At 36.9% G+C, this 25277-nt stretch overlaps 1 protein-coding gene and 1 long non-coding RNA gene across 10 annotated transcripts in view; one reads left to right on the top strand and one right to left on the bottom strand.

Moving 5' to 3' along the window:
* The window catches only part of C14H5orf58 (chromosome 14 C5orf58 homolog), a 66542-nt gene that overhangs the window by 38680 nt on the left and 2585 nt on the right, over positions 1-25277 (top strand). For 5 of the 9 annotated variants that reach the window (XM_066977097.1, XM_066977095.1, XM_066977096.1 and 2 more), the window contains 2 exons: positions 12253-12299; positions 24747-24857. In XM_066977097.1, coding sequence (XP_066833198.1) covers positions 12253-12299; positions 24747-24857 — 158 coding nt within the window. Of the gene's footprint in view, positions 1-12252; positions 12300-23655; positions 23917-23944; positions 24069-24746; positions 24858-25277 lie in introns of those variants that run through there. The other 4 variants (XM_066977099.1, XM_013178416.3, XM_048064727.2 and 1 more) reach the window with 3 other exon arrangements.
* LOC106034338 (uncharacterized) lies at positions 536-11230 on the bottom strand. Its single transcript, XR_010824894.1, has 3 exons — positions 10526-11230; positions 7496-7731; positions 536-3333 (listed from the first exon to the last, which is right to left on the bottom strand). It is a non-coding gene; the product is annotated as an uncharacterized lncRNA (long non-coding RNA).

Here is a 25277-nt window from a genome sequence, read left to right as displayed (position 1 = left end):
CTCTGGCATTGTCCAGCACTCCTGCAAGAATTTGGTCTTGTTACTGTCATACAGTGACTAATGTCCACTACTGCAGAGGTTTTGCACCCTGATTTATTTGTTATTTTTTTTTACAGTTTCTTCCAACTGTGTTGTCTCATTAGAAATGATTGCTTAAGAGAACTAAATGTGCCTAGATCGGCTGAATAAGGGCTGCAAGTGGTTACAAGAAGCGTTGTAATGCATGTGCAAAGTATAAGCACAGAGGAGGAAGACTGTATGACAGAAATCACTTTTGATAGTTGGCTTTTTTTAACACTTTAAAAAAAGGAAAGCTGCTACAGATGTTCTGTGTAATATGTAATAGTCGCTCTTTAATTGCATAACGTGAGACTAGATGGACAATGGTGGGAATGCCATGCAGTGAAGTAGGTTGCCTAATTTCTTGTTTTTCATTTATTGGTCTGGGAATCAATTTATAGTACAGTGTGTTCAGCAGAGACAAACAGAATGGAACAAAAGGTCCCACGTGTTCCTACAGAACTGAAAGGCTTGGATTTGGCAGGGTATGAAGAGATGTTTTAGCCATCTGTCTTCTCTCCTTCTGCTCCACAGTGCCTATGCCATTGCAAGGGGTTCCCAGAGAAGATGAATGATAGCAGCTAGAACAAGCAGAAGCAAGCAGGCAGCAATTTCTAGCAACAGAAAGTTTCACAGAACTCCTACTGCCTTAACTAAAGGCAAAGGTTTCCTTCTGTCCATCTAGTTTTAGAATATTTGCTGCATCTCCCTAAAGGTTCATTTCAAGCCTTGGTTGAGTCAGTATGATTGGGACTTGGTCAGTGCAAGGTGTGGTGAAACTTGTTTCAGACTGGCTGCCATGCTTGCAGACAATAATTTGTTGGCAATGAGGGTGGGAATTACTGGCAGTTGTAAGAGCATGCCAAAATGAATTTGCATTATAAAATTTCCATTCCAGCTCCTCAAAAAGGAATCATAGGTCAATGTACTCCATCTCCATTCTACCTGTGTTGACTAGAAATTAGTAGTTGTACTTCACTGAGCAAATACACTTAGAATGCGTAATGCCAGCGCACCTCAGAACCACCACCATTCCAGACACTAGTGCTACTAAGCATAGGAGAAGTACTTATTTTTAATATCATATAAAGCTCCTTTTGCTGTCTTACATGGGAAAACCAATGTCCTTCTCTGGCCTCTTCTAAAATCCCTGAAAATAGGCAACGGTCAATGTATTTATTTGTTCAAGGGTAGATACAGATGCTTCAAAGCCAGTATTTTTATATGCAAAACTTCCAGGCCCCAAGTACTGTGCTTCCTCATACATATTGTCAAGTATTCTTCTATTCTCTCTGTAATGATTGGCACATTTGATGAATAAACATCACTACAAATTAGAAGAATATGAATAAAAAGTGAGCTGGAAGTGTTTACAGTTGACTATGAAAAAGAAGTTCTTTTTTCACAGTTTGCCTGGTTGAAAACCAAACATTTACATTCACTTTTTCCAATTATTAAGTACATACTTCCAGATCAGGAAATACATGAACACCATGGCTAGCAACCATGGAAGGAAAAAAAAAAAAATTTATTTCATGTATGGAATAATGTAATTAGAAATAATTTGAGAAGCAGGACTGATGACACACACACACACACACACACAAAAAAAAGTAAGTTTCTTTTTGAAAATGAATCCTATTTACTGACACGGTCATTTCTGACAAATGAAACTGTCTTTATGTGGAGAGAGCTTAACTGAGTATAATCTCTTTCCTTTCTGTAAGGAAGAATAGATATGCTTTCTTCCTCAAGGCATTATGCCTCTTCAGCTTCTTTCCTGCCTGATACAGTATTCCTTTTCATTTGTGTTGTACGTAATTTCATAGAGACTTGCAAACTGAAAATACTATCATGTCCTCATGCCCTAGGATATCAACGCACAAGTACAGCCAAAAAATACCGAATAGGGAAAAGACTTTTGTTCAGCTGCCTCACATTCTCTTTTGTGATGTTTTCCTGTGCTCCCTTTTTAAAGGTCTGTTTACTGGAGAGGGGAGTAATAGATAAAAAGGAAAGGAAGTTAAGGGGCATTAGAGCTGTGAGTCCCTTTTTCTTTATAGCACTGACATCACTTTCAAGAGGAGAATACGGGACACAGTGGGCATAAAAATGCACCCTGAACCTTTTATTAGTTCCACTTCTGTTGCATAATTTTAGCAGGACGGTCTACCCTTCCCCATTACATTTGGGCTACATCTGTCCCACTGTAAACTGCAGAAGTTTTGGGGGTAGGATTTGACTTTCTGCCTGATTCTGCAGCATTTAACATAAGACTAGGGCTACATAAATTATGTTCAACACATCTTGCTACACACTATTAAAAATATACTCAACAGGATACGTCAAAACCTGGAACTAAATTCCCACTGCTACGTAAGTAAAAGGCAAAAAGCAAAATGTCACACAGAAACCAAGAAACAAACCCTCCAAGTTTTGTGATGGGCATTCATACTTGTGAGCACAGAGCAGTACTGAGGTACGTAGAGCACCAAGTGGTACCTTAGATAGGTAATGATATTGCTCATAAAATGTGCGTTGGCAAGCTTTATTTAAGACCAAGACTATGAGGAGTTGTAAAACACTGTGCATATCACACAGCTTTCATCTAGCTACACATGGAAAATTCAAATGCATGGTGATGAATGGTGCTGAGTCACCTGGCCAAAGTGCGCCTGTGAGGCTGTGTACCCATATGAGGATGCCAAATTGAGAAGAGGGGTTTCTGAAAAGAAGCCCCGAACTGTTAAATGGGGGTGCAGAGGAGGTGTCCCAGGCCCTAAAAGGCCATCCTACAGTCCTGATGTTCCAGGTGCACAGCTTGCCTACCTCTGAGATTCAAGCAGTGTCAGATCACTTTAATGGGCCCTGTCTAGCCCCACTCTACAGCAGCCAGCCACATCATGCTCAGGCTCCATCTTAAAGCTGGTAAGATCTTCACCCACCCTATATCTGCTAGAGTCCTTAGCCCTTTGTTTGAATTTCACATACCTTCTTCTAATTTCCAGTTTAAATGCATGACCTTATTATGCCCTATTACTTTTAAGCAAACATTCTCCTTAGGTTTATATGGCTCTTCCTCCTACCTGCTGGATATATAAATATACTTCTGTTTGTTTCAACCTTTGCTTGCCAGGTTAAACATGGAAAGATCTTCCAGCTCATCAGAATTTTCCCTAGTGGTGCTTCTCTATTGTTGTCCCAACGTCGACTGTGGTTGTCTGGAATCATCCACAGCTACGTAGTTACCTATTTTTCATGGAAGGTCCTTCCCTGAAACAAAAAATGGTGTTATGTACTATCACAGAAGCTGGACTCCCACTATTAGGGTCTCTTTCAGGACTGGAGACCTCAGTGTCTGTCAGAAGAGAAAAAGCTCAACAGGGACCGTGTACTACCATAGTTTATCCAAACACAGTGACATTTGTGCTGCTAATTATCAAAAGAGAATCTTGTACTTTTCATAGGATAATATCTATCATCTGAAACAATTCCTGTAGAAACTGCCACTTATAACAAAATAAAAAAAAGGGGGGGGGGTGGATGGAGAAAGGGATAGGGCAGGTGAGACACTAAGAGCAGAAGTGGTAGGAATGTTGTGGTAAGGGTCCGTGCCTGACAGGGAGCATTTAAACCAAAGATACAAAATTGGATCCCTTTCTCTTTATACCTTGTTTTAGGGCTTACTCCTTTCTGTCCTGCAGGAGGACATGATGATTTATTTATTTATTTTCATTCTTTTTTATTCTAAATTATATTAGAAACAACTGTGGACAGCATCACTCCTTGTATGCAAATATGGTATCTACAAGAATATAGCTGTCACAACCCAGACTGTACAAACATACCTAACATCTAGGGTAAATACTCAGGAGCCAGAGACCTTTCCAGCTGCAATATTCTGCTTTTCATAATACAGATATATGAGTTATTTTCAAAGGAATAGACTGTGACACATCCACGGTTCTGAGACAAATTTTAATACTATTGCAAACATACATAGCTACATTATGAGCAAAATTTCTGAAAGAACTCTCAGAACTAGGGACATGATAAGAACTGATAACAAATGGGTAGATATTTTTTCAAAAATACCTTATAGTCTGTCTCTTTGGCAGATTGGTTCTTCAGAAATTTGTTTATTTGAGATAATGTATACACAGACAGAACAATGTATAACTTTATAAGCCAAGTATGCTCCTGATTACATTTTCCTTATAACCTCTAGAGAAGAGTTTTTTGGCCTTTCTGTGCATCACAAGATATTCCAAGTGTAAACTTGATAACACATCTCACATGCAAAAAACATCATAGAGCTGATGTTGAGATTTATGTACTTTTCATTCTTTTTTTTTAGCTTCTAGAAGTAAATGGAAAATGCTATCATACATTTCCTAGTTTTCCATTCATTGCCGTGAAATTAACATTAAATGGGGATAATGCTCGTGCATACTTCTTTTTAATTTCTGCTGTTATCCTGGTGAAACATCTGAGTTCTGAAACCTAAGCACCTGCATGCATTTAAGTAGGAGCTTTGTTTCTGTGTGTTACATTTCATCCATTATCTCCTGCTGACCTCTGTCAGTGTCTTATTTCCCTGATATAACATGTTACAGCCTTAACTATTATCAGGAACACTCAAGCTTTTGTATGTGGTACAAATATGCATCAGTAAACAAAAGCAGCAGCTGTAAACTCTGCATCTATGACCTATCCTGTTTTATATACTACTCTTTTTTTTAAAAAAAAATAAAACAAAATAAAAAAAATTATACATAACATGCAGCTCAACAACTAGCTCAAGTTTATTTTGCCTGAAGCCATGTGACCTTGAACTCTGACACTGTCTGATTTCAGGCTAAACAAGGTAGGTCTGGAAAATTGCAAAGAAACGGGAAATAACTTTGGTGATTCAGTAAGGACACTTGCAGGTGGTTCAGAGAGGACACACGATCATTCAGTAAGGACACACTTTCTCCTGAGTTGGTACTGAACATGATGAGAGGCACAGTTTTATTATTAAAGATGATGGCCAAAGTGAAATTTCATCCAAGACTTGCATATTCTCTCGTTACAATTTATAAATAATATCTTTCTATCTTTGCACACTTTATGTCCAAACTAGAGGAATGGATCAGAGTATGAAACAAATCAAATGTAAAGCATTACTTATTATTAACTAGTAGTAAGTTGTTTCTGTCTCAGAATTAGAGAGATGTAAACAAGAAGAAATTTGATCTCAACAGAGCCAAATACAATTTTTGATGAAATCTTATACAGAGGTTCTGTGAGAACAAAATTCACTTTCAGCACCAGTTCTTGTAGAAGTGTACATTTGCGAAGCTGTGTGCACCTGAAATGAAAACATAGTACAACTTAAGCAGATTTAACAAAGATTACTTGGGCTTGTCACAGGTTTTGGAGGTCTTAGTAATAGCAGGTGTCCATAGACATTACGGGCTTTTTAGCAGCCAGTATTACTTTAGTAAAATTTCTTATGCAAATGTTTTTATGGCTTTAAGATAACATATTTTACATTGCTACAGTAATCCTTGGATAACTGTAATTAATAAGAATATTAAGGTACACAATTTGTCATCTCAAATTCTGTTTCTTGGCAGCGGATCATTTTGTTTCGCTTGGTTTCATTCTGCTACTGTATATTGTTTCTTCTGAAGTGGCACAACTCCAGCTCCTTCAGATACCAGATATGGGGTTTAGTTCTGTTGGTTTATACATTGACCTGGACCATCTACTTTTTAGATAGCTGAGACAAAAATGATGAAAGATGACATATATAGTGAATAGAAATTGTTTTATGTTCTCCCTTAATCGTTTATGCACATACTGCTAGTAAAGTAAGGAAGGAAGTACCCCAGGACTTTAATTCCATGCCTTAACCACAAGCAAAAATATTAAGAACCAAAGAAAATATCTGCACAATTCAGAAAAACTGTCTTGGAAAGAATTTTCTATGGAGGTAGTTTGAAAAATAGCTGAGAAGATCTGGCATGGAGTACTTTCCACATGCTTCTTATTTGTTCTTACTGCACTGAGGCATGAGAGGAGTAGTTGTGGATTTCTTTATAATATTCAGTGTGTATATAACACTGATGAATTTGAAGTGTAGCTTTCTCTGAAAATGACTGCAAATTGTACTTGCTTATCAATCAGGTCTTCTTGCTGTGCGTATTCAGTTACAGCTTCTAACTTTAATTGAAGAAAAAGGATTACAGAAACATTTCTTCTAACATTAGTCCTAACATTAGTCCCACTGATCTAACTCAGCTAAAACTTACGGAGCTGGATGCACTTTCCTTTACATCAGCTGTATTTCTTATGAGGTTGTAGATGGTGACATGTAAGCAAAGAACCCCTCGTTGTCAAAGAGGTGCTATAGGAATCACTGTAGCCTGCAAATCTGTTCTGGTGCCAGTAATGTCAGATTAGAAAGAACTAATTTGAACTGGCAGTTCCCAAGATTGGAAATTAGAGGGGAAGCATGCGTGGCATCACAGTAGTGTCTTTTTAAAGACACTGTTTCAAACAGAAAATGCATGAAGTGTTAAAAGAGTACCGGCGAACCTAATGCTTTTTCACAATCTTTAAGAAATATATTGTATGGACTGCGTATTTTTTTCCTCTTTTCTTCTAATTGCCTCTCCATATAATGTTCCCTCTGTGTTTGAGTCAGCCTCGGCTCAGGTGTGCTGGAGTAAGATTTTCCTTAAGTAAACAAGTAAAGATGTCTATCTAATCTTAATTTTAAATAAGCCTTTACAGTCACATAGATAATGCACCATGCAACTTGGCATATTCATTATTTGGACAAAACAGAGCCTGTTCAAATTAAGATCAGATTATCAGTTAAAAGCTTTCTGCAGTGTAAAGTTGTTCAAGCTTCATTGTAAGTAATATTTAAAGTCTTAAATCTAGGAGAATGTTTTTACATTTTAAACACATTTTTCAAATATTAGATTATGATGAAATATCATTTGTAGGTGACCTTCTGAAGGTCATGGTGAAGAAAAGACTTTTGGGTTGTTTTGGTAACAAGCGTATCACCAACAATGGCAAAACAGGACAGATTGAACTTATAAACATTGCATCAGACCTGTTGCTAGAGATAACATGTTTGCTAAACTTCTCAAAATGAGCTGATACCACAAGTCATCTCCTTGTGATCAGCACTAGGACTATTTCCTGCTAAGACTGGATGGTGGCCTGGTAAACTACTGCTTGCCCAAAATATTGAACTTACGAAGTGAGGCTATCTTTATTTTGTGTAAATAAGTACTAGCTTTCTTTGCTGGAAGGACAAAAAAGGTTGCTAGCAAATGCAAATAATGGAAAATACCAGTATGCTAATGATAAAGACATTTAAAATGCATCTATTATTAAGGAAATATTATATTGACAAGTGCAAAATTCATACCTTTCAGTCTTTTCAGACAACATAATGTGTATATTTTGAATTCAGCAAAACTGGGCTTTGATATTTAGATAGGTTCTCTTGTTATGGAACAGGATGCATCTTCTTGAATTTTGGAAGCTAAAAACATAGTAGACTTAGTACTCCAAGAAATAAGGTAGAAGCTTGTTCGGGTTTTGCTGTGTCCCGTTCATCATCTTCTCAGAGATCGATTCATGAAGTTATGGAATCTTGCAAAACTAGAGAAAACAGTGAAAAAATTCACTTAATTAGGAAGGCAGGGATAAAAAGAATGTGGAAAATTAAATACATAAAACTAGGCAAGAGCACTTGCCTGCATTTCCAGAAAGAAGTAACTTGAATTGGTAATGATATTCTCACAAAAGTTCCTATTAAAATTATTCCTTAGATCTTCAGACTAATTTTCAATGGACTGTAAAGCCAGATTGTATTGTCATGACCCTGTCTAGACCAATGATGAGTCTGTGGGAACCAACATAAACAGGCAAAAAAACCCAGCAAGCATGCTACAAAAGTTGTTCTAGTGGCAGAACAAAAAAGGATGAATATTTGGTATGAAGAAAAGTGACCCCCATGCTTTTGATGAAGAAAATAGCACACAACTTAAATGCTCTCACTGTCTGAAACTTACTTGAAAACCCACTAAGGAAGTACGGACTACTTTACTTTGCTGAGAATGCAAGATAAAATTAGCTTTGCTCTCTGTGCTCTGTACCTCAGACACTTCTGCGTTAAAACAAGCGACACTTTCGGTATGCCTTTGACTCAGTTTTGTTTCATAACTTGGAAGTTTTCTTAGCAAAACAAAATGTCATTGAATTTGCACTTAAATGCAAATATGTGGTTCTCTTCAGATTGGAGGAGAGCAGAATTCAGTCGTGACCTGTTACTGTGTATTCTGAATATGCTGAACAATTAAATTTTTGTCTGCAATTGTTATGAGACTGTGACAAAATCTGTGCCGTAGGAATGCATTCACCGCCAGCTCGTCTGCTTCCAATTACCTTAATTTACCTTCAGTGAAGCATGTGGATTAATACAGAAGAAACACGTTGCCTCATGTTCTTACTTCCTAGTTGCTAGAAATGGTTCATTTAAGAGAAGTAACTACTTCACATTGTGCTTCCTGATAAAGATTATATGCAGCATTATGTTACCAAAATCTTCATAAACTAGAAAGTTCTTTGGCATAACTGAAATAGAACACTTATTTCCCTGGCATACATTTTCCATATTTATGAGATGTATGTACAATCCTCTTGTCTGGGTACAAAGCAGTATTTTCTGCCATAAGCCCTCCTCCTATTAAAATAATATGAAAATAGCACCACCATTTTTTTCCCCTACAACTAAAAGTAATCGATGAGCAGATATCTAGTCATACCTATGGTTCACTATTTTTAGAGTCACAAACAACATTTGAGTATTTGTGTTGATATATTTTAAAAAATAAAAACACTACTGGACCTGCAAAAAGGACATATTTCTCATAAGTTTCCTCCAAAATACCCTTTAGCCAAAAGTGAGTTAAAATGATTACAAAGGCACCAGCGTTTGACCTCAATGTTGTGTTCATGGTGCACACGCCCTATTAGTCTCTTGCTTCAGCTACAAATGCTATCTTGAATTTTCCTGTCCTTACAATTATGCATCACCATTATTTAACTAAACTTTATGGTCAGTTTTAACTTTAAGGACGCGGTATTTGCATTCTAAATCCTATGATACTTGATATTCTCATTCTAGATTTGTATTTAATTCAGGTTTTGAGTTACACTCAACCTCATTGTTCCAAGTAATAAGAGTTGATTAGGATGGATATGCACAATACTGCACATAATGAAAAAGTGAGAGACAAAGCTAAATTGCTAAATTGCAAAGCCAAGAGTGGAGGTAAAAGACCAGCAATTTGGGATGATTCCGTTTTGGATGACCAACGTGTATGTTTGTATGTTTGTATGGCCTTGTTTTCAGAAAATTTCACACAGTGCCAAGGACATGTATGATCACTTCTTGCTAAGCAGGCTAAGTCTGAAAAACACATAGCGTTGTACATTTACAAAGGTGGTGTCATCCTCCTTGCCTAGTTGAAAAGAAAGTGAAAATCTTCCATTCTCAGAAATGTGGTGGTTTTCTTTTCATACTGCCTCCACCAAGATAAGACAAAGTGTCCTAGAACTTATGTTTTGCTACCATCACCATTTGGATTGCCCCCCACATTAATACAACTGTAATAAACCTTATGAGACTGCCTTTACAATTGCTTAGATGTGTAAAAGATTTTTCCCTTTTGGTGTTATAAATAGACTTTATAAAGTATGAAGAGCAAGAAAAATATTTTAAAATTATCTAGAAATTGATTCCTTCATTTACAGAAAAATGATAATGAGAAAAATGAAGCAAATGAGCTCGTAAGGTATTCTTAAAGGAATGTACTTTTATCAACAATTCAAATAACTGCGGCAGACATGGTTCAGTATTTCTCCAAATAATAATTAACTTATCAATTAAAGATACAGGGTTTAAGATTAAAGCAAATTTCCAGCTACCTATCTTATGCATCACTAAAATCTAAACATAAGTAAAAACAACTTAATTACATGCATCTCTTCATGCATTAGGAACATTGATTAGCTAGAGCACAAAACGTGCAACAACCTTCCTAAAAATAAATGCTTCCTAATCATTTCTTATTCTGTCCCTCCAATGCCACAGTGGCGTTGCTAAATCCCACAATTACAAGTAGCAACAGAATTATTTTCTTACTACTCCCTTCCCATTGATCCCCTTATCTAGTAGATTTAAAGCACTAATTAGACTGAATATCCTAAGATTACTTTGCATTAGGAATATTCACCCTTGAAAACTATTTGTATGGAATAATCCGATTTTTAAAAGTCACTTAAAATTAACCTTCCTGACTTTTACTCCCAACACATATCCACGAATCTTGTTGAAAATACTTTCCCATAGATTCAGCCAGTATACCATAATGAAATGCTATATGATCACCTGTGTCATTGCATGATGCTATCCCAAGAAAGAGGGCTTTCTCAAAGTGAGCTTAGTGGATCCCTGCTCTGGGATTTATACAATGCAATAAAAAATGACAAAAAATGCAAATGCAAATATATTTTAAAATATAATATTAGCATTGTCAACATGTAAGACGTTATTTACTGCCCAGAAAAAAAAAAATATATTCAGAATAGTGTCATTTGTTTCGGGGAATGCACAAAAAAGTTTCAACAACTAACACACAGTGTTTCTTTGCAAAATAGCCCTTTGCATGATGCTGAAGCTGAAATGGTTTTCACTCAGTGGTATCTACATTCTTGTAAAAGAAGGTCATTCGTCTCTATTGTGACTACTCCTTTTGGATTACCTGTCTTTGTCTTTACACAAGTCAAACAGTAAATAAAGGTTGTCTGTTAATATAGATTAGAGGTTAAACTGTTATTGATTGTCACATTTTATAGAGAGATTCTGTCTGTTACTGACCTTCTCAGAATTCCTTGCCTACAAAGTAAAAGTCACGTATTTGTTCCAGGCAAACCATTTGCAATGAAAAAGAAATTACACTCTTCCTGAAAAGGTACAGACATCCATACAGAAACTGAGGTACAGTGAGAAGTCCTGATGAAGAGCAGTTGCTCAGTTAGTGTGTCACACATTGACATCATGGCATGTCTCTAAGCATATTAGGTAAGGAAATCATTGAGAAACAACAAATTTTCTCCTGCAAGTTTTGAGGTTGTCTTTTGAACATACTCTGGAATTTGGATGTCGCTAAGTATTAAAATATATATATATATGGCGTATTTTCTTTTGAGTCTTTCTAGAAAATAGAGCTATATAAACAAAAAAATAATAATATTCTTTCATTTGTTCATTTAAGTAGACATATCTGAATAAAAATCCTCAGTGTAACAACCACTCACTGTAATGTGCCTTAACTGCATTAACAGCATGCCCTCACGCTGGTTTGTGGCAGTACTTCTGCAACGTACCCTACATTAGAACACACCTCAGAAACAGGTTTGTATGGGTTGCCATAACTTTGAAACCAGGAAAGTACTCTCTGAGTGCATATGTTGTGGAGGCTTCTTGTTAAAGTGGATGAAACTTCTAGTCTGAACATCCTAAATTGTGAGGATGTGAGAAATCCAGGCTGCTTCCCCCATGATGCTAAAAATGTACAGCAGAGAAGAGAAGGAAGGAAGGGAAAGGAAAAAAAAGAGAGAAAGAACCCCTTAAAAATGTAATTCTCTCTTGTGTAAATAGCCACAGTCTTGTTTCCTCACCCAGATCTAGGTCTTTCAGGCCCAGACCAGACCAAATTCTGGCCATTCGAGAAGCTTTAAAAGCCACTTCCTCTTGTAGCCCCTCCAGACTGCTGAGTTGTCACTTCACCTGTGCACACAATACAGAAGTAAATGAACCGTTATGCCTCATGAAGAAGAAATGATACCTATCCAAGACTTGGCCTTCTTTCCTAGCCAATCTTGCTTGTCCAACAGTAGGACAAAGTGGTCATAGGAAGCAGGAAAGGTCTTAAAGGCAGCGGGATAACTATAGCGGTATGGCCCTACGTAAAAACAAAAGCAGATTAGGGAAGAGAGTGCTCTAGAGCACACTATGAGGTAGATTAGAACTGGTTAGCAAAGAAACTATCTAACATTGCTTCTGCATTATGTCTTTGCAAAGGATTACATGATTCCATCATTCTTGTCTTCCAGAACAAAACGGTCTGCAGGATCCTGGTTGACTGCTCAGACTAGCAGAGGTAAGAGGACAATGGCTTTACTTATTGTACCTTTCTTGTTTCAAAAGCAAAAATGCTTAGAAATACTAAAATATTTTGAACCATGAACTAAGGTCAGGGTTCATTTCCCTACTCCTGCCTGGGCAAGTACCTCTGAAGTCTGCTTTACCTACTGGAGAAGCGCTCTGATTAGTTTAACATGTTCATTTATTCTTCTTCAGAGTAAACCCCAAATTCTCAAATTCATTCATTAAAAAAACAAAAAAAATAGAGAAGTAGGCCTTTATACAGTGATATCTTACAAATTTCTTCATAAAAATATATGAAAAACAACCATGAAACATCATAAAGAAAGAAAGAAATTGTAGCATAAAAATAAGACAAACATTTTCCAGAAACTTCTCAAGTCCTCTGGAGGATGTTTATCTGGAAACAAATACTGCTGTAAAGGAGAATAGGCTGGATCTGACTGTACTAGCCACAACACTAGAGACAATATAAGGTAAGAAAAATGTGACATAAGACTTCAGTTCCTCAACAGCATTTTCATTGCTTGCTTCTGATAACAACTTTCTTCTACCTAAAATATTGTTGAATACAATTATGTTGTCCTCCTTGAATCATATGTTCTAATTTGGAAAGAATGTTTACAGGTTTGCAAAGTTTTGGTAGTCATATACTTTTTAGACAAATCATACCAAATCTTGTACTGGTCTATGAGAATGGATTGGTTTGAAATATGCCTTGCTTCTCGTTTTTGTAACTGCTTGCTTTGATAATACGTCACTTTAATGACCAGAGTTTTCCTTTCTCCAGTCTCAGTGCTGGAAAACACCAAAATCCTCAAATCAATCCTTTTTTTTTTTTTTTTTGGCAGCATACTGGTTCAGAAGTGTGCTTACTCTTGTTTTTTGACTGCCCAAAGCAGATGAATACCTCCTAATTTTTGTTCAGCTTACGAGGAGTTTGTTATTTCCTTGCATTTGTTATTTCCTTGCACTTCTACTTTAAATTGAATCTTGTCTCTAAACACCTGCAAATGTTCCCGGCAAATTTCTTGACAGTTAATCCTTTCTACAGTTCCTCCTTTGCATATGCTTCTATTTCTCTCTGAAGCATCCAAGCATTTACATGAAAAGTAAATTACACCTATTTTTTTTAAAAAAAAGTATATCTTAATTTAGTCAAACTACAAGTCCTATACTTGATAAGGTGGTGACTGAGGAATAGAAGACACTTTAATGAAAATAATTGCCTTCATATAGAAGTAACAAAAGGGTCAACCTTTTTGTGATGTATGTGTGATTACGTTTCATATTAAATGAATGAGTTGTACAAAAACATTTTCTATTAGTATAAAATAAATGGTGAGGGATGCTTAGCAAAACAGTGCCCTTTGCTGGGAGTTCTGTGCTGTTTTTCCTGATTATATTGGTTTTGAAAGCTCACATGCAGAAATTTTATTTCAGTTTCCCTTTTTAATGAGTTAATTCCTGGAGGGAATATTTAATATATTACCCCTAAGAATAAGAAGTGTCTTCCTTATGTCCTGAATTACCTTTAGTACTGGCTAAAGAAAGAGATGGATAAGATTGCGAATGAAAGGAAATAACATTTTCCGTGACATTTTGATATTCACAAGTGTGTATGTTAGATCTCTCAAAGTGCACATCTATAAAACTAATACTCAAATAGCAGTATGGGTATCCTCAGCTGTGCACTGGGGATCTGGACTGCTTGCTTCACCAGCTCTCAAACAAGACCGTCATGTGCATGACAGCTTGAGATTTAAGAGCTAGAGTGAGCTCCTCTCAGTTCATAAAACATGAATAATAGAGACACTACAGTACAAATGTTTTCTTAAAGTAATTAATCCTATTAATGATGCACAAGCTGAGACAGAATCCAGTTTACATGCTGGTTTTGCAGAGGAAAAAATAGGAAAAAATTACATTAATGAATAAAGTGGTCTGACAATTCTGAATTTAAGGCAAGGAACAAATTGTTGGGTAGGAAGGGGTGCTATTTATTTATTTCCTTTTCAGATGGTAGCCATGCTTTAAAAGAGCTTTCATTTTGGCTTTGGTAGCTTGGATTCACTGATGTCTTCTTTCTTGAAGACATGGAGGAAATAATCACTGTTGTGAGAATGCTTTGAGAAATACAGGCTACTAGAATAAATGAATTCCCTTTCTTACATAGGAGCAAAATCCCTGAAAATAGTTTAAATCCTAAACCAAATTAAACCTCTTTCTTTCCTGTGTGAGGGTCACAGTGGCAGTATGGCACAGTTAGACTGCCATACTTACTGTTTCTGTCCCATAATTTCATTGCTTGCATTGCTACCCACATTGGAATATTAGAGCAGACAGTTTCAGATGCAGGGAAGTTAACATTCAAACAGTTCAGTCCACAGTGCTTCCACTTGCTGCTTATACCATTAAGGCTTAGACAATAACAATCAAATTGCTAATTGTTGATGAGTCATATATCCTGGCAGATGTGTTAATGTGCATTGAATGATACACAGTTCCAGTATCAGGTGCAGGGAAAGACTAAGGTGAGAGCTTTCTCAGTGTGCCTGGATTTATAGGACAAGTCAGCTGTCAGTAACTCTTGACAGCCTCATTCCATATTCTACTTTGCTCACTTTATATATGGTGCTATTTCTTTTTCATACAATTTTCAAATGTTAGGACTGACTTCCTTTATTTTTAGCTAAAGTCAGCTCCTGCGTTACTTCTGGGAAGTGGAAGCACCTACCATTTCTTTAGACTGCAATGCTGTTGAAGTGTGAGTCTGTAGCATGCATCAATCCAGTACCAAATTACACTAATCCTTTTTATGATTTATATAGCTTCCAACATTCTTGAGAAATTAGCATAATAAAGAAGGTTTGTGAGACGTTTCTGTAGTTAAATGTCAGCACTAATATATCACAACACACAGAAAAGCGTATTACGTGTAACTATAGATACTGTGCTGTGATTAAATGTCTGATTCATCATAAAATACTTTGTCTGTGGTTCTGAATGAATCCAGTAACGTCGTAAGAGATTTCACCCATTTATAGTTTACAAGAAGAATTATCAACTGTCAGACTGGTTCCTGGAATGGTCTTCCAAAATCTTGTTTGTATGTTTTTTTATTGTTGTTGCTGTTTTTTGTTTTGTTTTCTTATGTAGTTTGTTGGTATATTTTAAATTACTTTATTACAGAAAAAAATGAAAGCAACAGTATTTATGTAATAATGATCTGAAAGGAAAAGCCCTGAAGTGAAGCATAACTTTAGCATTAATTTTTACCTAATTATTTCTTAGTTATAAACTAAGTGTCGTGAAGGAATGGAGAGAAAGACCTCATTACCTACTTTTGGTAACATGATCAATAATAATGCGGAGAGGTACTGTAATTGTTGTCTTTACAGTTCAGTTTGCATAGGAATCTCAAGAGAAACCTTAACTTTGACATGTAGAATTATTTGTTAAATAATCTGTTAACTAATTTGTTAACTAATCTGTTGATTAGTGCTCACCAGTGGAGTCTAGCATACTTGGAGGATGGTATTATCATCACTTAGTTGGCCTATGAGCCAGCTAATTCTGAGATGTTAACGAGTCCATTTATCCTTTGCAGACTTGATGTTTGATTAGACATATATTTAAAGGTCTCTTGTGTCTTATTTCATCTTATTTTCACATTGAATTCCTTGTGAACCCAAACAATAATATGGCATCTTTCATTTTTCATGATACGTGCAACAGAGAAGTCAATTTGTTCATCCTTATTCCCATTTGGATTTGCCAAGTCTTTCACATTTTGTGTGAAGCTCACTCGGTTGGTCCCCACCTCACACTCCCTTGCTGTGGCAACTGCAGCTCACTAATATTAATCACAATCTCTCTATTGCTTAATGATCCTAGCTGCCAAATGCAAGAGGGAGGCAGAGGCCATTGTTGTATTTCTTTTCCATGTCCCCTCCTCTGCTAAGTGACCCAACACGCAGGTGCAACCCCTGCAGTATGTGATTCACCTTATAGTTTCAGACCCTTACTGGGTCAGAAGAATGTTGAGAGTTATACCTACTGCATTTGTACACTTTCTTCTCCACTTGTCACATATCCAATTCCTCTGCCTCACTGATAGTATTTTTAACATAAATATTGACTTTTATTTCTGTTAATAAGTTCTATTTTTCATGCTCTGTTTTGCATATTTTTTTTCAAGTTAACATTCACATTTGTACCTGCTCTAAATCATTTAACACAATGTGGCTGTTATCATGCTGTGAGAAATCCAAGACAGGACATGCAGTGTGGTGAGATGAGGTCTTAGCCTTTGATGCTAAGTAGTTGTCACAAAATGACCACAGTTATCAAGTTATTAACTTACGGTCACGGTTATTTCAGACCAGTCTTGTTCATATTTGAAAGACTGTTAAACTCAAGTTCAAGGAGCTGATTTCAAATGTCCTATCTTCTGAAAAAAAAGAACCTGAACAAAATGCTAGTATTTCAGTTTGGTTATTTGTTTCAGAAGATAATACAGCCTCACCCATGTCTGCATGTATGGCATGAACCAGGCAGCTCATCCAAGTAGACACATGATGTATATATACCTCACCAAGGCTCCTACAAATGAATTTAAATCTTCATGAAGCTTAATAACATTGCTGTCTGTCTCCAAGGATAGATTTCTGTGCAGACAGACATAGACAGCATATTTAAATATGAGATTTTCCACAAGATAGAGACAAAAGCCCAAGTCAATTTACAATTTGTTAGAATCCACACCCCTCAATACCACTTCTATTTCTAAACTTGGTATTATTTCCTGGGTTCAATATAGAAAGCAATCTCAATGATTTATTTATTTATTTTACTGTGTAACAGCAGGTAAACCACAGCAAAGCACATTTGCATGTGAGATTAGACCTTGAAGAGTTATTCCCCAGTAGAAGCTAACTTCAGCAGGGGAATGTCCAACCCTCTCAACTGCTACTGTAGTCAATAGAAAAAAGAATTCCTTTCAGGTTATTAGAAGACTGAATTAGCTAATCCAGATGGCACCATGGAGGATAGTCATTTGGATAGTTCAAGGAGAGCCTAGTGTGAGTAGCTTCCTTCAGGGTCTTCCTTCCTCCTGGTATATTCTTCCCCCTAGGATCACAATCACTTGAGTAGGAAGCTAATACAGTAACACTATTAAGACAGTGCTATTAATTATCTGACATCTATTACATACTTGTCATTTCACATTTGGAGTAAGTCACCGAACTATTCAGACAAGCATATTGCTGTTTTCAATTTACTGTTGTTTAATGCATTTTGGCTATGGGAAGAAGGGCCTCTAGTGGCTTCTCTTCAGTTGCTCTGCAGTTCTACCATTCCAATTTTCAGACATTGTACTACTGAGAGTGCATTATGTGGATTTCGTGACATATTATGTTTATACAACATGGACATCATTGAAAAAATTAAGTCCCCAGTGTTTTGTTTTGTTTTCATTATTATTTCAGAAAGACATTTTATGAAAAGCCTGAGTTAAAGGGAGATGCCCTAGTCAAACAGCTGAGGCAAGAATTGTTTCAGAATCTTTTGCTGTACTTCCTACTGGCCATTTCATAAGTTAATAATAATTAAAAAAATAATAATCTGATAAAGGAACTAAAGCAATCAAATCTGTAATTTCAAATTAATCTAGAATCTCCCAGAACAGATTATTATGCTTTTGTTCATCTTAATACTTGTTTTCATACTTTTAATGCTTATAGAGGATTTCAGGTGGTAAATGTATGCAGGTTGGCAAATGAAAAAAAATGAGAATTACAATAGAAATAACTAACAGAAACTGCAATATCCACCTTGTGTCACTAACCCTTACAATTTATAGTATTAAACGCATTTAAGTGAAAAAGGGATCATTTGCAGTGTACCAAATGATAAATCTCTTTTGCTGATACTGGCGCAGTTGCTTACTTTTCTCTGCATTATTTCAGGCATGATGCTGTTATTGTTACAAAAAAACAGGGAAGGTAAAATAGCATTGTGGTAAGATATCTGTAATAACTGAGCTATTAAGCAATGCACTATGCCTTTGTGAAGTCATCTCAGTCAAAAGAGCTCAGCATTTTCCAACAGGAAGCACAGGATCATTGGTTTTTTAGGAGCTGGAGACAATTTCACAGTTCCTTGCTTTATAAACTTACTTCCCCCATGTACATGGGAAAATCTTATTGAATGGCATTTTGTTATGCGAAAGGATATACAGAAATGCATGTTGAGTGTTTTTGAGAACTAGGAGCAGATCTACTTCTATTACTTGATAGCTACATATAATAAGTAAAGACTCACAGTTGCTGGAAAGTCCTGCATCATTTCAATGGTCTCACTATAGGTGAGAGAAATATATGATAACATCAGAAATCACTTCCAAATTGAAAAAAACATGATGAATTTCTTAATGCGTCTTCAGAATGTTTATCATCCAACCAACTCCCAAATGTATCTTGAGTTTCACTTTATAAAGCCCCACAGGACTAGTTTTGCTTTCAGATTCCATTGGCTCAGACTCTGTTTTCAGAAGTCTACTGCTACAGCCTGTCACAGAAAAGGGACAAGACAGGGTTGTAACCTCGTAACTTTAAAAAGTATTGTTATTCTCTGAAGAAGAATTCTGCCAACCAGTGTTACTTTCATTCTAATTTCACAATCAGAACCCTAAGTATGATCAACAGTGAGGCTTACAGCTTTAATTTGTATATGCAAAACTACTTGGTGTTTATAGAAATCATTGTAAACTTGGCAGAGAATTTTGATAAGCCCATCTCCTTGTGCCTGATCCACACACTTCTTGAGTTGATACAACCCATAGCTTCAAAGGCTAGTTTCTTTATATATGGATATATTGTCCACGAAGAAGCAATAGTATTTTTGAATCTCGCAAAGTTCCATTAAGCATAACATTTATGATTAACACTTATGATTAATCCCCAAAGTACTCCTCCAGAACTTAATTTATATTTGCCATTTATATGTTGAAACATTCACCAAATAATTCTCTGACTTTAATAAAAATCTGAATAGGACAATTGTTATATATCAAAGAGTGGCAGGAAATACACCTTTGTTTTTACATTAGTTATTCAAACCAACTAAGAAGTTTCAGCAGACAATTCTGTCTGCATTAGCATCATACATGGACTTGTCTTCAGTCACTGAATATTCACATCTTTAGCATTCCATATCATTAAATTAATATTAAATTTATGAACTACTTAAAAGCTACTGTTTAAAAATTATTACCAGATAATATGCTGCCCAAAACACCAAGTCAGGACTTTCCAGCATATCTTAAAAGCATACCCTTATGCTGTTTATTGTTGTAAATTTTTTTCTTTTAGGAAAAGGAGCAACAGGCAGCACCTCGTAGATTTAATGTTATAGTTTAAACTGTCCATGCAAGCAAACTGAAGATAAGGATTTCTGAGATATTAAAACCTGATATGCTATGAGCTTTAAAAAAATAAATAAATAAAATAGCACTTGCCAAAATAATAATAATAATAATAATATATTGGTCAAGCAATAGAAGGATACAGGGCTCTCTATAGTCATGTCCATCTTTTACCAAGCTGCCACAGTGTATTTTATTAGTGCCTTGCCCACTGTCAAGAAGGTAATAAAGCAGATGCTCAGGTAGGCATCCTCATGTACCACCTCCAATAATCTGTAGCCATTCAGGGTATCCTTAAATGAAAATTAAGATCTAAAATGGAAGGGAATGACATGTGCCTCTGAGTCTGGTAATGATATGCATACAGCAGTCAGCAAACTTAAGTATGCACACAGGCACTTCCAATTCAATGCAGGATTTTGTATGGACTGAACAGAGAGGGTTTTTTTGTTTTGTTTTGTTTTTTGGTTGTTTTAAATGAGGGCATTTAATATAATCAATTTCTTAGAGAAACTTAATTATAGTGCTGTAGAGAAATGGTGTAATGTTTTTCATTCTGTAAGTGGATTTTTAGTATTTTTAATATTTTCTTAACTGAATCTTAAAACATTCTCAGAAAAGTGTATTATGTGTTATATAATCAGTTGAAGTTTTCTGGCCAAAAACTCCACAAGCAAAGAAGTTTCACAACTCAGTATCTTTTGTCACAAATGTATATTTTAACTCAAGCCTTAGTTCCTCCCAGTTCATGAGCATGTATTAAAAGCAAGTCAGTTCACTTTGCATTCTTCTACCTGCCACTCTGCTTCATCTAATTGAATTGTAAACTTTTCAGTACACAGCCTGGCTTTTGCTTCACTGTCTTGTACCATGATCTAGTCAGGCATTTTTTGCCTTCAGCATTTACAAGTTTTCATCAGTGAAAATCACACGTGCTCTAAACGTTATGAAATAACATATTATTTCATCAGAAACAACTGTCACGTGTTCACGTGGCGTGATTTTTTCTCTGTGTGTGTGTTGGTTTGGTTTCTATTTGACTTCCCATGAAATCTTGATTAATATTTCTTATATTCGTGCAGTGGTAAAAAAAAAATGCAGTTCCTCTTTTGTTAGAGCTTTTTGTGTAAACGTTTAATGACATACATTTAAATTTCAGCTTCCCGATTAGATCCACTAGGAAATTTGTATGAGAACTAAGGCTTTAAATGTAACAGGAAATGGTTGTATTCTTAGTAAAAGTTTATCTCCTTGCATCTTATCTCCTATGCGTTGCAGTGTTTGAAAATATGTTTCCTTAAGAGACGGATGCTGTTAATGTTTGCCAAGCCACTCACTAAAATATTGTCGTTGAAGTGAATAGATTTCTTCCACTCCCCATTAGAACAATTTCTTTAAAATATTTCTGTAACCATGAGATAGAACATGAGATCTAGGTTTCTTTCTTTATTTCTCCTTAATCTATGATTATACAGGAAAATAACTGTGCATATCCTTTATTCTGAAATCCTCCTGTTCAGTGGTTGTGTATTTAATTATTTCATTTCTGCCTGAAATGATATTCAAGGTAATTTTACTCCAGAGGTGAGGAAGGCAGTGATTCCGTAAAGTAATCTGTAATATTTTATTTGCCTGCAGTGCTTGCTGATTCACATCATAATCCTAAATTCATTCCCTCAAAGAGATTTCTAGTCTTCCTGATCTTTTTTCTTCCTTAGAGAAGTGGTTTGGCAGTGATTCTGTCTTTACCTGAGATTGGCTGAGTGGTTTCAGCTTTCATAACTGAACGTGTTCTCAGAAAGACTCCAGGGAAACAGCTGTTTCATGTGTTAAAGTAGCATCCACAGCCCAATCAACCCATGATTAAAAAGAGTTTCAGTCAGTTTCAACTGCATGTATCTCTGCCCATAAATCTATATGTTTATTTCAGGCAAAATTGAAACTGTGGCTCATAAACTGGCATGCTGATATTCAATTGTTAGCAACACTTGTGCAAACGCTCCTTTTACAGAGGTGTAACAGAAATTGATAATTCAAATCATTAATTTCAAAATTTCACTTTGAAATATTACCTTAAAAGGAAATCCAGAAAGTATTTCAGTAAAGTTCTAAGTAAATTTAATTGCACAAATTCAATATTTCTTACTCTCTCTTTTTCTTCTTAAAAGAAAATGCCTCAGCTTCCTGCAGTGTTGGTCATCTTGTTTGTTAACATCTCAAATTATTTAAGATTACTTTTAAAAAAGCCTTGACTTTAGGAACCACTCTACATCATTTCTCCAATTAGTTCTGTCAACTTGCTATATTGTTCTTGTTTTGAACCCAAGTTTTCTGGTGGTTACAGTATTTATTTTTCTTTCTTCAGTTAGCACAGAATAATTTAAGTATAATGTGACAGGTTATTTATATGATGTGAAAAAAAGAAAAACTCTTACCAAATTCAGAAAGTAAATTAAAATAAACTCTTTGAACAGAAGTCAACGTGGAACTGCCTACAACATATCTCAAAAAATCCCCCATTACTCAATGATTCGCTTCTCTTGAGGTCAGCTGTCTCTCTCCCTTTCCCTGCTACCACACTAGGATACTACACCTGTTTTTCCTAGCAGTTTCTACAGTGAAGCAGGTAGCTTTTATGTTTATTATAGCTTCATCTGCTAACCCATTCCTGGCAGCAATTTGAGCATTCTCCTTTATTGAAGAAGAAAACTTCTGCTTATATTATCACATATGCTTTCAGCAACTTGCTAAGCAACTGTGGTACGCAACTATGGTACCTTTTTTTTTTTTTTTTGTACATATATTTCTACATACACTTTTATATATTCTTTTATTGTTAGTAGATATCTAAAAACACCATGTTGTTTGTCTTCTCTGTACACAGATACACTCCAGTATTCTGCCAGCAAAATCACCAGCTTCTGCAAACCACAGAAGACCTTTACCTTAGAGGTGTACAGCTAACTTGTTTACACCGGGGTCTTTGCGAGACCTTGTAAGCTGAAAGACTGTAGTACAGGAATTAGTGCAGGTGTAAAGTGTTTCCTGCTCTGCATTTCTCATCTTCAGAAAGCCCCACAATCTAAGCAGCATATCATGTTCTCTCTTTGAATCACAGTTTAATTGCTCCTTAGCAGAATATGCTGTTCTGAATTTCATTTTAGCTTCACCTGCAGTCACAAAACAATAAATTTTGAATGCTTTATTTTAAAGAACATTTTTGTGAAGGCACACCACTGAAAGAGACAGAGAATGGAAGAGAGTAAACGGGAGGCAGCTGCCATCTCTGTCTATCTGTCCTCTACAGCACATCCAAGCAATTCTGCCCTCCCCTGAGGTACCAGCCGCCCTCCTCCAGTGGTGCCACGCAGGAAGTCTGAAATACAGCCTGGGCACTGAGCAGCAGGAGAAGTGGTTGCAATAAATTAAATGAAAGTGCTGACGGCCATTCCCTTGCTTGGTGTCCCTGGCTTTAGGGACTACAGGGCACAGACTGAGGAAGAAATGAACAGTTCCCAACTCCTGGTCATTATTTAGCAGTTTTTGTTGATTTCAACTGAAGTCAGATATTACCTCTAAGGGCAGCGACCATTTGTTGTAGTCTAAATTGATGAACTGGTATAACAAAGTGCCTTTCTTGTCCTCCTTGAGGTTCATTATTTGATCTTCACTCACAATATTTTTAGTCTATCTGAATTACAGTTGATGACAAAAAGAAATGGATTGCTTATAAATGAGTTGCAACACCATGCAGTAAGATTCAGCACTCCACAGGCAAGGCCGCAAAAGCTGACAGGAAATCGCCATTCACCACTCTCCCCATGCCACCCCAGCCTCTCTTCCCCATTTCTTCTTCAGCTCTTGCACCATTTGTGGTTAGCTTTTAACTCATACTCCCAAAATCACAAACCCTGGGAGCTGCAACCTACCAGCATTTCACATGCTGGAAGGAGGGACACTTCATGGGGCTTTCCTTACTGAGCAAAGCAGAAGGCAGCGAAGTACCGATGGCTGCCTGTGCATGGGGCAGTTGAGCTCTGTCCTGCCTGCATGGGCACTGCTGCCTGCACCCAGCAGGGAGCCGCTGGCAATGCCCCTGGTATCACAGCCTCCCATGGCTGCTCAGAGCACCCAGTTTGCCCTGCCGTGCATGGGGAGGAAGGCATGGCCCAGCCAGGCCATGGTAATGGCTGGCTCCTTGCCCTTGGTGGAGAGGGCCGTGTTGTGGCCTGCCTTCAGTGCTGGGGCACAGCCAGGCTATGGGTCCCTCAGGAGCTGCCCTGCTTGCCTTTGTGGCAGCAGGGGAGGAAGAGAAAAATTACCCTGGGGTGTCTGGTAGGTGGGTGTTTTGTGACTAGCACCCACAGCACGCATGCTGAAGGAAGCGGTGTTCAGGAGGCCTGGCTGTGCTGCCAAACAGCCCTTTAAGAGCAGAGGCATAACCCTCCAGGCTCCACCTGGAGGCTGGGCCTTGGGCACCAGCACCCCGGGAGTTGGGAGGTTTCAACCAGGGGCTGGTCTGGAGACCTTCCCACTGTCAGCATGAAAACCTGTTCCTGAGGCACCCCAGGCATAGGAAGGTGCTGGCACCATGGCCATTTCCACAGCCTCTCAGTGAGGGAGATGCCATCACTGTGCTTCTCACTTTTTGCCGTCCTGTGAGGAAGCCAGGCCCTTTCTGTGCTTCTGCTCCTTCAGGGCAGCCTCTGCTGACAGGGAAATCCTTGTGGGGCCCCCTCATCACATATTTCATGGTGGCCCATGCGAACATGAGAGCTGAGGCACCCATGGGTGCCACTTCAGGCTTGCCAGCTCAGGAAAAGGCTTTGCTATCACTAAGGGACGTTTCTGTGGGGGGGATTAAAAGGGGCATGCTTTTTTCTGGCTGCCATTTTAGGTTAGGGTAGGGTTCTTTTCCTTTGATTGCACTCCTTCTGAACACATGCACTACTAGGGTGAAATAAGCTTTTTTTTTTCTTCTTTTTTTTTCTTTCTTTTTTTTTTGCCCCTCAGTGTTGAAACAGCTTTCCAGTGATGTCATACAGAGACATTTTCCTGAGTGTTTCCTAATGTCTAGAGAGAGAAGAGCAGAGAGAATGGGGGAAGAAAAAGTCCAGGGATTTGGTATTTAATCTCATCTCTTTTACTGACAAGCAGATATTTAAGTTTTGCATGTGTGTACTTTAGATTTTCCTTCCTTAATTTCATCATAGAAATTGTTTGCAATGCCTCTCTAGATTTTTGATAAAGTTTCAATCAAAGACACTATTTTAGATTTTTTTGTGGATTTTTTTTGTCACTGTTATAAACATGCTCATTTAACTCAAAATATGAAATGCCTCTAAAATAATATAAATATAAAAAATCCATAATTTAAACAAAAAAGATTATTTCCTCAATAAGAAATAAAACCACTTAACTCATTAAACTCTGTTTTCAAATGATACGACTTTAAAACTGTCTAGTCGTTATTTTTTCTCAAATGTGTAATTTGACACGTAATAGATACGTACACACAGCAATATATAATATGTATATAACTCC

This window comes from Anser cygnoides, chromosome 14, assembly GCF_040182565.1.
Source record: "Anser cygnoides isolate HZ-2024a breed goose chromosome 14, Taihu_goose_T2T_genome, whole genome shotgun sequence".
In the NCBI taxonomy this organism is placed as follows: Eukaryota; Metazoa; Chordata; class Aves; order Anseriformes; family Anatidae; genus Anser; species Anser cygnoides.
Note: the sequence above shows the minus strand (reverse complement) of the source record. Positions and strands in the feature narration are given on the sequence as shown.